The sequence below is a fragment of the Mytilus galloprovincialis genome, chromosome 9 (genome assembly GCF_965363235.1).
Source record: "Mytilus galloprovincialis chromosome 9, xbMytGall1.hap1.1, whole genome shotgun sequence".
NCBI classification, from domain to species: Eukaryota; Metazoa; Mollusca; class Bivalvia; order Mytilida; family Mytilidae; genus Mytilus; species Mytilus galloprovincialis.
The window spans coordinates 816,385-832,002 of NC_134846.1; the positions used below are offsets into that span (position 1 = coordinate 816,385).

Consider the following 15,618-nt stretch of genomic DNA (forward strand, 5'->3'; position numbering starts at 1 on the left):
ACAGCGGTATACTACTGTTGCCTTTATTTAAACCTCGGGAATCAATATCATGCTATGCATGTAGGTTTTTCTGAACCTTATGAATCAGATCGTAAATGCCCATTTGAAGGAAAGAAATTGAGAATATGCAAATATGAAGAACACTTTCAATAATGTTGCACAACAAAAGCGTCGAAGACTCATTATTCGTGTTATTTAAGAACAACAAATCTTGAATCTGCAGATGATTGTGAACCAGAATTAAGAAACGAAGCATATGCATTTAACGTATATGGAAATCGTTGAAAGATCAGCCACTTTACAGTTATTTTTTTAGATAAAGATGTTCCAGTAGTAATTGATATAGCTGCAACTTCAAATATTATAGACAGGACACTTTGGGAACGCTTAAAGATGAAAAAAAATAAAGCGTGAGTCTGAGATATCGTTAATATATTTGTATGCTTATGATAGTGACACGCCACTTATTACCATAGCAGTAAACTTTATAAAGGTTTATCTGAACAACTGCTACGTTTCAGTCTATTTTTTGTAACAGAAAGTCTAGGATTAACTTGGACGCAAGGCGTCAATAAAACTTTGTGTAATGAAAATAGAAACAAATAGTTTCATTGTTACAGATTGTGTAGTGAATACAACTATGTTTGTAGTTTTCAAAGGTGTTTACAAGCTAGAAATCATTAGCCTTTCAATTAAAAATTCCTGCAGACGAAAATATTCAACCTGTAGGTACCAGGATTATAATTTAGTACGCCAGACGCGCGTATCGTCTACACAAGACTCATCAGTGACGCTCATATCAAAATGTTGATAAATCCAAACAAGTACAAAGTTGAAGAGCATTAAGGACCCAAAATTCCAAAAATATGGCTAAGGAAATCTATGTCTGGGATAAGAAAATCCTTAGCTTTTCGAAAAATTCAAAGTTTTGTAAGCAGGAAATTTATAAAAATGACCACATTATTGACATTCATGTCAACACCGAAGTGTTGACTACTGGGCTGGTGTTACACTCGGAGACGAAACGTCCACCAGCAGTGGCATCAACCCAGTGGTGTAAATAGTTATCAAAGTTACCAGGATTATAATATAGTACGCCAGACGCCCGTTTCGTCTACATAAGACTCATTAGTGATGCACATATCAGAATATTTATAAAGCCAAAGAAGGACAAAGTTGAGGAGCATTTAGGACCCAAAATTCCAAAAAGTTGTGACAAAAACGGCTTAGCTCATCCGTTATGCCGTATAGGTTGTCACGAGGAACGCCTGATTAAAAACTGAATAAATTTGTAAAACAGTGAATAACAGAAGTAAATAGCCCAAGCTATTGAATATCAACAATCGTTGACGTATCAAAGAAAAATAGTATACGGATATGCGTTGCCATGAGAAATTGTAGGTACCCATTTTCAACGTTGGAATAGGTATTTCATAATCTGGATCGAGGAAAATGCTTCATAAAGTTAGATATTGAACACGCGTACCATCAAGTTGACCCGACACTAGAGTCAATGAAGATGACTGCCTTCATGACATATAACAATACAGTTTAGAATATTTATTGTACTCATAAGATGCACAACAAAGTGCTGAGTTAAGTACATCAAAGATTGGAAGGAGTAAAACACATGATTTTATGAAGTGTTGCTTACTGCTCTACTTCTATTAATCATTGAGGAACAACTCAAGTCTATTTTTCGAAGACTGACGTTTAACATTGACGAGTGCAAATCAATATGGAAGACAATAAACAGTTTCTGAGATAAGGTGTTATCGTGAATAAGTGAATTTCGTTGGTATATTCATACCACATGTAGCAACTGTGTATTAGAACCACTTCAAAAAGTCACAAAAAAACTGGGGCCCAAACAATATGATTCGTTTGAATGGTTAAATTTAATCCCTTTGCAAGTGATGGAAAACGCATGCATTGTCCGTGTAAAAATTATGTAAAGGAAAACGAGTGTCAACTTTGAAAGTAAAAAAAGGTAAATCTTTTGATTGATTGCTACGATCCACAAAAAAACATTCTTATATATAGAAAAAGAAGATGTGGTATTATTGCCAATGACACAACTCTCCAAAAGAGACCAAAATGACACAGAAATTATTAACTATAGGTCACTTTAAGGCCTTTAACAATGAACGAAGCCCATAAATGTCAAAACGGCTTCAACAATGAGCAAAGCCCATACAGGTCAAAACGATGAAAAACATGTATTTTTAATTAATGATATGAAATTAAACAGACCATACAAAATCTAATTGCACGAGTTACTTAATCAATTTATATCTTTATTAATGTGCATATCGCTTATATGGTCATTGGATGTGTTCGGGAGTAAAAAAAAGAAGGACGAAAGATACCAAAGGGACAGTCAAACTCATTAATCTAAAATAAACTGACAACGCCATGGCTAAAAATGAAAAAGACAAACAGACAAACAATAGTACACATGTCAACTTGGTAGTTAATTAGATGGTATCTGAACTAAAAGAGGGGCGAAAGATACCAGAGAGAAGTCAAACTCACATATCGAAAATAAACTGACAATGCCATGGCTAAAATTGAAAAGACAAACCGACAAATAATAGTACACATGACACAACATAGAAAACTATAGACTAAAAAATCGGTAAATAGTCTTATTCGGTAGGTCACAATTATAAAAAGGGAAGAAGATTGTAGTTACGACGTAAGGAACATATCCGATATCATCTGTGAAACGGTTATTCAATAACGGTCAACCAACTCGTAATGGCGTTCATAAAATTTACGAAGGTATGATTTCAACTTCACCATTTGATAAGAAATGCAAGCACGAGAATATCGTATCAATTGGAAGATAAATACACACGAAACGAACCTTCATATTCTCGAGCTCACGACCAGTAAACTGTTTATTTAAGACTTTCAATAGTTTGGATAAATGTTTTACATTGTTATAAATCAACGCCAGTGTCGAGATAAAAAATGTTTTAGTAAAAGTGGGGAGTGTGTTATTAATAAATATTCATTCGGTTTGTTGTTATTAGTTACAAATAAAAAAAAACAGATGATGTTATCCTGATGTTCACAAAATATGATACTTTCAATGGTGTGGTCAATTTAATTAAATCCTTTAAATTTAATTTTAATGTTTACATAAACAATAATTTAAATGTTTACATAAACAATCAATTCACTACAAACATTAGAGCGTCGATAATTGGACACTTACAAGATACGTTTATAGCAAGATTGTGGTAATGTGCTCCCTATGTCTGGATAAGTAGCTGGGGAACAGAAGCAAAACTATATATATATCTATATAGCATTGTTTATCTATATCACAATAAGCGTGCAATTGTAAGCCTACGTATTATAACATTAACAAACACATAGGAATTGTATAAACAAGTATTTGGAAGAAAAATGTTGATCCTACCTAAAGTATTAGAATGCTTGAGAGTAGTACGTGTTGTATAGTCTATGAAATAAACAAATATATTTGATATAAAATTCAAACTTATTAGAATTAGAATAATAAACAGTAAATATAGTGAAAAGTATTTCGAAAACTACTAAGCTGGACAATGGTGAATAAAAAAATTATACAAAGTTATTTAAAGAGTTACGTTTCGATTAATAATGTTTAAACAGTTATTTTTGGCAAGCTGTGTTAACTTATAAAATCTTGTTCTCATTTACATAAATTCAGGACTATGGTTACCGAATTTAATATGGTTCATATCATATCATGTCAATACGGAACATACCATATCCAACTATAGAGGTCATCACGTGACTTTTGTGACGTCACACATCACTATATCAAGCCCAAGTAAAATCTATAGAAATGCATGGGGGCTTTCAGGAATCGATAAAATATTTGTTTTCAGTTCATGATACAAAAAGTGTGGAAATATATAGTTATTCGTCATTTTTTTAAGAATATATTTATGCGTTTTGGAAAAGTTTAAATTTTGGTCTTCTCCCTTCTAAATACTTTTGAAAATGTGTCTTGTTGTCTCGATAAGTTTACACTGTTCATCATCCAACTCCGATAAATATTGGATTTTCTGTCGTGTTAAACCTAAAATTGCGATTTAAACATAACAAATGGAAAAATTGTGGAAATATGTACTTATTACTAAATGCATAAATATGTGAAATATCGTATATGCAATGGTTTAATTTTTTATTATGTCCCTTCCAAATTGATTTGAAAATTAACTATTTTCGGAAAATTTGGTAGTATTTTTAAAGATGGCGACCACATTGACAGCGTGGGCCGACTTAGTAAAATATATTTTTTCAGATTGTTACAATGAAAATTAAATAACTGTTGGGTGCTCGCGTTTTCAGTCATTGTCTTACCTTAAAGCAGCATAGAATCAAACATTAGTTCCTTTTGATAAAGCTGATACATGCTATTGTTTCTTTCATAAAATTTTGAAAAAATGGCGACCAAATAATTTTCAAATGTGGACGATGTTCGACACTTTTTTTGTTCATGCAAAATACTTAATCTAATTTAACTGTTTATATTGTAATTAAAAATGACACGTTATTGTCACTATAATGATAGCCAAGGACATAGCTAATTAAGGGGATATTAAGTCATATAATCAACGGGATCAAATAAAACAAACATGGCACCTAATCACGATGGTTTCATCACGATGTAAGTTTTAACAATACCTATGTAGATGTAAGTTTTGACAATACCTAGTATGTAGATAAGTGTTGTCGATTCTCAATAAAATGAATAAAGATTCATTAATAAAGATATTATTTTTTATTTATAAAAGAAGACCTCGAATGAATATTAAACGAGGTGAATTAACTGTATTTTTCAGTTTTCTTTAAATCATTCATCGGGTAACCAGATAACGTAATTATGACTGGAATAGTTACATATGAAGTATAAAACATGTATAACAATTTATACTTAAAACCAAAATTACCTTTATTCATTATATTAATTTGCACATGTTCAGCGTTGCTGTGCGTGTCGCCATTGAATGTGTTGGTGACATAACATGTGAAGTTTCCACTATTCGTTACATTCATATCAGTTATATTCAAGCTTTCATTTGTGTTTATGAGCATATTATCTTTATACCATTGGTAATTTGGTTTAGGATTACCATCGCTCTTACAAGTTAAAAGTATGCTAATATGTTCTCCCACTACATAGTATGGTTCATTCGGATATTTTGTAATAGTTGGTATGCTCACTTCATCTAAAAAAGTAAGCAACTAAAATGCATGCATATATGATACAAAAAAATATTCAATAGTGTAGAAACTTGTAAGTCATTCAGATGAACTATGCGTTTCTAAAATAGTATTGTGCAAATTATACTGCGGATTTATTTAAATTTTTAAAATTTAATTTTAGCAGATATTGTCGACGTTTGCTGTCTTTTTGCTTTATTTTGCTTTATATTGAATCAATGATGTTTTATCTTCATTCTTTTTCAGCTATCAATATAAACAAAAAGACATAAATTTTCAATTTGGAAAGACAGTTTCAAGTTGTACATTCAAAGTTGATTTCTGATCGACACAGCATAAACATAAGAAACATAATAAAATGAGAATAACTTCAAGTATTTTCGATTAAGGTTACATTAACGCCATTAATAATTCTCATTCTAGTTTAAATACTACAGACCACACATTGTACTTAAATGAATAAATGCAAATGATCTTATAGTCCAATAAACCCTTTGAATGCCCACCTATAACTTAACTTTTATAAACATTTTAGAGAGTGATATGATGTACACTGTAAAAAGTGGCAGAAAAATGACAATGATTCGAAAGAACCGTAAAACATTATCAATGATTAATGAACTATAACATTCATATGCCTGCATTCGAAGGAAACATTTGTTGGACGCAATACAAATATATAAAATAGAGAAAGAAAATGGGGAATGTGTAAGAGCTGTAACAACCCGACCATAGAGCAGACAACAGCCGAGGCCACAAATTGGTCTTCAATGTAGCGAGAAACTCCCCCACCCGTAGGCGTCCTTTAGCTGGCCCCTTAAAAAATATGTATACTTGTACAGTGATAATGGACGTCATACTAAACTCCGAATTATACACAAAAAACTAAAATTAAAATTATACAAGACTAATAAAGGCAAGATGCTCCTGACTTGGGACGGGGTTAAACATGTTTATGAGATCTCAACCCTCCCCCTATACCTCTAGCCAATGTAGAAAAGTAAACGCATAACAATACACACATTAAAATTCAGTTCAAGAGAAGTCCGGGTCCGATGTCAGAAGATGTATCAATCGAAAATAAATAAAATGACAATAATACATAAATAACAACAGACTACTGGCAGTTTACTGACATGCCAGCTCCAGACCTAAATTAAACTAATTGAAAGATTATATCTTCATCATATAAATATCATCCACAATCCCTCCCGTTAGGGGTTTAGTATCATACTATCATAAAATATATGAGAAGAACATAACCCGTGTCATGCCAACAACTGGGGTTTTTTTTAAAAGTGTTTAGTTCCGATGCAAAGACCCTATCAGTGAATCAATATTAAAGCCAAAATATACAATCTTTAATGACCTGACAACAGTATCGTAACTATATCCCTTCTAAATAAGTCTGTTTAAAGGTTTTGTAAGCTTTTGAGGTGAATACTGACATTTTTGAGCTTTGTAAAGAATATAACCATAAAAGATTGGATTTGAAATACCTGAACGTATACGATGTCTGCACGTTGAGTTATATTTACGAATTATTTCCTTATACCGATAATAAAATTTAGTAAATGTTTTGACTAGTTTGTGATATCGATAACCCTGGTGTAATAATTTTTCAGTAAAACATAAATTTCTCTCGCTAAAATCTAATACGTTGTTACATACACGAGCGAATCGTACAAGGTTGAGATATATAAACACCATAAGATGGTGACAAGGGAAGGTCACCATCTAGAAATGGATACTTAACGATAGGAAATGAAAATCATCTCTTTTATCATAAATTTTTGTATTAAGCTTCCCATTCATGATATAGATATCAAGATCGAGGAAAGGGCAGTGGTCATTGTTTGTATTAGCTTTATTTAAAGTAAGTTCAACAGGATAAATTTCTTTAGTATACATAATGAATTCGTCATTATTGAGAGCCAATATATCATCCAAATATCTAAAAGTATTGTTAAATTTTTGTATCAAATGTTTTTTCGATGGGTCTTTGCTAATTTTAGTCATAAATTGTAACTCATAACAATAAGAAAACAGGTCCGCAATAAGTGGTGCACAGTTAGTCCCCATTGGAATTGCAATAACTTGACGATATACGGAATCTCCAAAGCGAACAAAAATATTATCAAGTAAAAATTCAAGCGCATATATAGTATCAAAGCATTCCAATTGACATAGTTCTTTTGTTCATTGCTACTAAAGAATTACCTAAAAGAGTTTGAACATATGTACTCGCATTCTGACTTTTTAAATGCCCAGTTAATTAGGGATGTGAAATTTTACTTAATAAGAATATGAGGCAAAGTGGTATATAGGGTAGAAAAAATCAAAACTTTGAACAGATGCAAAATCACCAATAAATGCATGCAATTTATCAAGTACTTCCAACGAGTTTTTGACACTCAAAAATCAATTAATACCACTATTTTCAAAGGCCTTATTTGAACAATTTATTATTATGTTTTTTTTATTATACCAAGTGTACTAAGTCGTGTTGTTTCTTAATTATTATTTATAACTGTTGATGTAAATGTCCTTTGGTTTTTTTGAGTCTTTGTATACTCCTTGGTTTTGATTGTTATTGTCTTCAAAGGCCTTATTTGAACAAATGATAATCAGGGTTTTAATTGTGTCAAGTGTACTAGTAAGTAGAATATACAATCTAGTAGTGGAACAATGGCTTGAAGATGAAATAAATCTATATTTGTAAGTTTTTTTCTGTAGCTTCGGAAGCCAGAACAAAGTTGGGACTTTCATTGTATTTGGTTCTGCTTGTAAAGAAGTAGTTAAAAGTTTGTGTTTGTTACGGATGTCGTTTTCTGAAAATGAAGTCAGTTAGAATGATGGACGTCAAGTTGGTTACCTATTCCCTATTCCCTATTCGTTACCTATTCCCTATTCCCTATTCGTTACCTATTCCCTATTCCCTATTCCCTATTCGTTACATATTCGTTACCTATTCCCTATTCCCTATTCGTTACCTATTCGTTACCTATTCCCTATTCCCTATTCGTTACCTATTCGTTACCTATTCCCTATTCCCTATTCGTTACCTATTCGTTACCTATTCCCTATTCCCTATTCGTTACCTATTCGTTACTTATTCCCTATTCCTTATTCGTTACTTATTCGATTTTTAATATCCTTCCCCCTTTTTAATTAAGTCTCCCAAACAAAGTTTGGAGACTTATTGTTTTTGCTCAGTTCTTATTATTTTTATTCTTCTTCTTCTTCCTCTTCTTCCTCTTCTTCTTCCGCCACTTTAAAACTGAACTTGTCCGCAGCATTTCTCCAAAACTACTTGTCAGATTTACTTAGGGTTTCATAAAATGTTAGACTAATATGGCTAGGTGAGCCATCAATCGTTCATTTGTGCATTGGGGTCTATTAAGGGGTATTTTGGGGGGCAGAAAGAAGGGAGGGGTTTACTATAGAACCCTATGGGATTTTATTTTCTAAAATTTTCAAATGAATATAACTTGAAAACTGTAAGTGATAGATACATGCACCATTCAGAAATGATTAAAGGACAATAAAACAAATCACATGAAATATAGGGGAGTCTCAAAAGTCTTCAATTCGAGAATATGCTTTTAACTTGTAAACTGCCCAGATCCCCACCCCTAAACCATATATATTCTTGTATGGGACAATAAAGCTAATCCAATGAAATTAAGTAAAAGTTCCTGGGGGTCGCCCCCACCCCGTTCAATTTGAGAATGTACTATTATCTTGTAAACGGTCCAGATCCCCACCCCTAAACCATATATATTCTTGAATAGGACGATAAAACAAATCAAATGAAATTAAATGGAAGTCCCTGGGGGTCATCCCCACCCCGTTCAATTTTAGAATGTGCTATTATCTTGTAAACGGTCCAGATTCCCACCCCTAAACCATATATATTCTTGTAGAGGACAATAAAACTAATCAAATGAAATTAAATGGAAGTTCCTGGGGGTCACCCCCACCCCGTTCAATTTGAGAATGTACTATTATCTTGTAAATGGTCCAGATCCCCACCCCTAAACCATATATTTTCTTGTAGGGGACAATAAAACAAATGAAATAAAAGGAAAGTCCCTTGGGGGTCACCCCACCCCCTCTTGTTTGAAAACTTATAAACGGTCAACATCCCCACCCCTAAACTATATATATTCTTGTAAGGGACAATAAAACTAATCAAATGAAATTAAATGGAAGTTCCTGGGGGTCACCCCCGACCCCGTTCAATTTGAGAATGTAATATTATCTTGTAAATGGTCCAGATCCCCACCCTAAACCATATATATTCTTGTAGGGGACAATAAAACAAATGGCATGAAATAAAAGGAAAGTCCATAGGGGGTCAGCCCACCCCCTCTTGTTTGAAAACTTGTAAATGGTCCACATCCCCACCCCTAAACTATATATATTCTTGTAAGGGACAATAAAACTAATCAAATGAAATTAAATGGAAGTTCATTGGGGTCACCCCCACCCCGTTCAATTTGAGAATGTACTATTATCTTGTAAATGGTCCAGATCCCCACCCCTTAACCATATATGTTCTTGTAGAGGACAATAAAACAAATAAACAAATAAAATGAGATAAAAGGGAAGTTCTGAGGGGGTCATCCCACCCCCTCTTGTTTGAAAAATTTTGAACGGTCAACATCCCCAACCCTAAAGCATATATATTCTTGTAGGGGACAATAAAATAAATAAAATGAAATGTAGGTAAAGTCCCTGGGAGTCACCACCACCCCCTCCTGTTTGAATACTTGTAAATGGTTGAGATCCCCATCAGTAAGCCATATATATTCTTGTATGGGACAAAAAATCAAATCAAATGAACATGGGACCATATGAATTGCGAGTTATGGGAACTTTGTTTGGGAGACTTCGTAACAGCATCCTGTTACAATTACTTCTTGTTGTTTATACTCTTATATCTGGTAATAGTTCTAAATTTGTTGAGGTAAAATGATCTTTTTATGACCTATTTATATGTGTTTGTGCTCAACCGATCCTTTTACTTTATGTTCGATACTCATTTGTTCCTTATTTGATTTTTATACGTTCTACCTTTTAACTGCTTTATGTCCGTATGTTTGAAGATGGATATTCAAAAATACTGAACTTAGAGGAAGATCAATTGGGAAAGTCCATAATCACATGGCAAAATCAAATAACAAAACGCATCAAAAACGAATGGACAAAAACTGTCATATTCCTGACTTGGAACAGGCATTTTCAATTGTGTCCATGTCTCTGGTGGTAACAATGTGTTCTTAGTGATTAAATGACCCTATTAGCGCGCATGTACCCGTTCCAGCGCTCGGTTAATACCCTGTTACCTATTCGTTACCTATTCGTTACCTATTCGTTACTTTTTCGCTTTTGATACGTTTGTTGTACGAATAAGGAATAAATAACGAATAGGTAACGAATAGGGAATAGAGAATAAATAACGAATAGGTAACGCATAGGGAATAGGGAAAAAGTAACGAATAGGTAACAAATAGTGAATAGGGAATAAGTTACGAATAGGTAACGCATAGGGAATAGGGAATAAGTAACGAATAGGTAACAAATAAGTAATAGGGTATTAACCAAGCGCTGGAACGGGTAGATGCACGCTAACAGGGTCATTTTATCTCTAAACACATTGTTACCACCAGAGACAACAACACAATTGAAAATCCTTTTCTAAAAGGTGCAACGTACAACAAACGTATTATCAGCGAATAAGTAACGAATAGGTAACAGGGTAATAACCGAGCGCTGGAACGGGTAGATGCACGCTAATAGAGTCATTTTATCTCTGAGAAGACATTGTTACCACCAGAGACATGAACACAAGTAAAAATCCTTTTCTAAAAGGTGCAACGTACAACAAACGTATTATAAGTGAATAGGTAACGAATAGGTAACGAATAGGTAACAGGGTATTAACCGAGCGCTGGAACGGGTACATGCACGCTAATAGGGTCATTTCATCTCTAATTACACATTGTTACCACCAGAGACATGAACACAATTGAAAATCCTTTTCTAAAAGGTGCAACGTACAACAAACGTATTATAAGTGAATAGGTAACAAATAGGTAACGAATAGGTAACGAATAGGTAACAGGGTATTAACCGAGCGCTGGAACGGGTACATGCGCGCTAATAGGGTCATTTCATCTCTAAGAACACATTGTTACCACCAGAGACATGGACACAATTGAAAATCCTTTTCTAAAAGGTGCAACGTACAACAAACGTATTATAAGTGAATAGGTAACGAATAGGTAACAGGGTAATAACCGAGCGCTGGAACGGGTACATGCACGCTAATAGGGTCATTTCATCTCTAATTACACATTGTTACTACCAGAGACATGAACACAAGTGAAAATCCTTTTTTTAAAGGTGCAACGTACAACAAACGTTTTTAAAGCGAATAAGTAACGAATAGGTAACGAATAGGTAACAGGGTATTAACCGAGCGCTGGAACCGGTACATGCGCTCTAATAGGGTCATTTCGTCTCTAAGAACCATTGTTACCACCAGAGACATGAACACAATTAAAAAACGATTTATTTCAAGGTGCAACGTATACTTACCCCGCGCATTAAAAGCGAATAAGGAACGAATAAGTAACAGGGTATTATCCGAGCGCTGAAACGGGTACATGCACGCTAATAGGGGTATTTCATCTATAAGAACACATTATTACCACAAGAGATATGAACACAATTGAAAATCCTTTTCTAAAAGGTGCAACGTACAACAAACGTATTTAAAGCGAATAAGTAACGAATAGGTAACGAATAGGTAGCAGGGTATTAACCGAGCGCTGGAACGGGTACATGCGCGCTAATAGGGTCATTTCATCTCTAAGAACACATTGTTACCACCACAGACACGAACACAATTAAAAAACGATTTATTTCAAGGTGCAACGTATACCCTGCGCATTAAAAGCGAATAAGAAACGAATAAGTAACCGGGTATTATCCGAGCGCTGGAACGGGTAATATGTGCTAATAGGAGTATTTTATCTATAAGAACACATTATTACCACAAGAGATATGAACACAATTGAAAATCCGTTTATTAAAGGTGAAACGTACAATAAACGTATTAAAAGCGAATAAGTAACGAATAGGTAACGAATAGGTAACAGGGTATTAACCGCGCGTTGGAACGGGTACATGCGCTCTAATAGGATCATTTCGTCTCTAAGAACACATTGTTACCACCAGAGACATGAACACAATTAAAAAACGATGTATGTCAAGGTGCAACGTATACTTACCCCGTGCAGTAAAAGCGAATAAGGAACGAATAAGTAACAGGGTATTATCCGAGCGCTGGAACGGGTACATACGCGCTAATAGGGATATTTCATCTATTAGAACACATTATTACCACCAGAGATATGAACACAATTGAAAATCCTTTTCTAAAAGGTGCAACGTACAACAAACGTATTAAAAGCGAATAAGTAACGAATATTTAACAGGGTATTATCCGAGCGCTGGAACGGGTACATATGCGCTTATAGAGTTATATCACCTCTAAGAACCCAAAATCTACCACCAGAGACAACAACACAATTGAAAATCATGTTTTAAAAGGTGCAACGTATGATACACGTATTATAAGCGAATTATAAGCGAGTGATGGAACGAATTAAACAAGGTAATAGCATGCTCCGAAACGATGTACACCCTGCTAAGATGTTTAACCCCACCACATTATGTTAGTATGCGCCTGTCCCTAGACAAGAGCCTGAAATTAAGTAGTTATCGTTTGTTTTTGTGTTACATATTTGTTTTCCGTTTATTTTTTTGTATATGAAATTGTGATGAACATGGTTCATCAGTTTTATTTTACTAGGGTTCATCTTATTTCTTTTATCAAGCTGAAACATTGTTATACGAACTCGTTATGTTTGAAAGTTGAACAGTTGTCTACTTTCGGTTTTGTTTTGTTTACATTGCTATGGATATTTATAATATTTAGAATCAGTAACGGACCGGTCGTGGTTAGCATATCCGGAAATATTCCGATCGGTAGTCGTAAACATAAGGGCCGTCTTTCAAACGTTTTAGCATTAAGGGTTAGGTAATTATAAACACTCATATGAATAAGACATATGGTATCGTCCAAATTAAATGGTATGGTCCAAAACCTTAGTATATAAGCTGATGTGCTGTCAGAACAAGGGTCGCTTGATGGATAATCCAGACGCCTTAAAGAAGGGAAAAGGTAATTATTTACACTTTATAAAAGAATTAATAGAATCTGAATAAGAATCTATCTGCGTACCTGAATAAGGTTGCAGGAGTATTAAAGTTGTATTTACGCACCGGGTAATAGGTGCATAGGCGACTGTGCGGAAATACGTGCACTGGTTAGGCAGTGCACAGGCTGAATAAGCCAGATAGTGCACAGGATAGCGGTGCACAGGATAGTAGCGCATAGGTAGACATTAGCAAGGTTTGGAATAGTGCACAGGTTAGCACTGGTTGTTGCTTAACACAAGGTCTGTTCAAAGACAGCAACACGTCCCACAAATTGTTATTGTGTGTCAGAGACAAAAGTTAACAAATTAAAGATAAAAATATAAGAAACGGTGCAGCTTCCAATATCCAGGGGTAAACTTTGGTACGATACCCAGAAGTCACTACCCCGAGTACGTGACATAATTTTGGTGGCAGCGGTGGGATATTGGCAAGTGCACCTATACTTGATTAAACATGGACGATTTACAACAGCATACAAGTACGTTAGAGGAAGATGTAAAGCAAAAGATAGAAAAGTTGAGACAAACTCAAAATCCTATGTTTTTGACACCACAACACTCTACCCCAAAAGAGCAACCTAGAAACCTGACAGATTCTGGTATTGCTCAGAAGAGGCGCACGGATTTCGGCGATGTCACAGAGCGGACAGTCCAAACACAGCTTCAACGAGCTGATGATGCACCAACATTGTTTGGACCTTACGCAAGTGAGCACGAACCGGGAGCCCGCTCTAAGCAAGGGCATTACAAAACAACTAGCGCAACGCCCGGTACCAGTAGCGGAGGTTCAGTGGAGATTTCTCCTATCTTAAGACCTAGCCAAAGGAATGCTAAAAAGGCTGTCAATAACCAGGAAAAAGTACGCACGCCTGGAAAGAATACGAGAAGAGAAATCAAACTGGCCAATTATGATGGGTCTGGCGAGTGGGTTGATTTTAAATCGCACTTTGAAGCATGTGCTATCATCAATAATTGGGACGAATATGAACAGGGGCTTTACCTTGCCGCTGCCCTTCGCGGGCACGCACAGAGTGTCTTCAGCGATTTACCAACTGATAAGAAAATGAATTATGAGACCTTAGTGAAATCATTAGAAGAGCGTTTTGCTCCGCCAAATCAGAACGAACTATACAGAGTTCAATTAAAGGAGAGACGCCAGCGCGCGAGTGAAACCTTGCCAGAACTAGGACAAACTATACGGCGATTAGTAAATAGAGCATACCCACTAGCACCCACTGAAGTAAAAGAAACATTATCAAAGGATTATTTCTTAGATGCATTGCACGATAGTGAGATGAGGATAAAAATTAGACAATCCAGACCGCAAAACTTAAACCAAGCAATTTGTTTAGCTGTCGAACTTGAGGCGTTCTACAAAGCAGAGAAAAGACAAGATTTTGTAAAACCTCAGATGCGGGCTACGCATGCAGATAATATTACAGAAGAATTATCTAAGGACGATAAGTTTACAGAAATGATGGATTCGTTTACTAAGCAATTAGAATCACTTCGAATGGAGTTAAATGAATTTAAAAACAGCGGACAAAGATACACTGCCGATCCGGAATGGAAACGGAATCAGCAATGTTACAATTGCGGTAAATATGGACATTTTAAGCGAGAATGTAGGCTACGAAAGCAAGGTGGCAACAGGAACGGTCAATACAGGAACCACGAGAATGGCTCTGCAAGGCCAGTACATTCTCGAACAAGAAGACAGCGGAGAAAACAAATCAAGCTCAATGTTCAAAATAACTCGACGAAAGAAGCAGGGGCATATATAGACGTAGCTATAGGAAATATAAAAGCCAGTTTTCTCGTTGACACAGGCGCAACTGTCACTCTTATATCAAATAAACTATTCAACAGTTTGAGAAAAGAAGAGATGCCAAACCTCAATCAAGTGGTTCAAACTATTATGTCAGCAAACGGCTCCGAACTAAACGTTACGGGAAAAGGTGAATTTCACATCTGGATTGATCATAACGTATATTTAGCAGAGGCAGTAGTAGCGGATCTTGCTTTAGATGGCATAATTGGTTTAGATTTTCTCAAGAAAAATAGATGTCTGATTAATTTACAAGAAGAACATATGGTT

General features: G+C 35.0%; 1 protein-coding gene across 1 annotated transcript in view; it reads right to left on the reverse strand.

The window, feature by feature from the left end:
- The window catches only part of LOC143044190 (uncharacterized), a 67,692-nt gene that overhangs the window by 15,746 nt on the left and 36,328 nt on the right, over positions 1 to 15,618 (reverse strand). Inside the window, exons 4-5 of the mRNA XM_076216084.1 lie at positions 4,953 to 5,231; positions 3,431 to 3,472 (exon numbers count right to left, since the gene is read on the reverse strand). Coding sequence (XP_076072199.1) covers positions 3,431 to 3,472; positions 4,953 to 5,231 — 321 coding nt within the window. The remainder of the gene's footprint in view (positions 1 to 3,430; positions 3,473 to 4,952; positions 5,232 to 15,618) is intronic.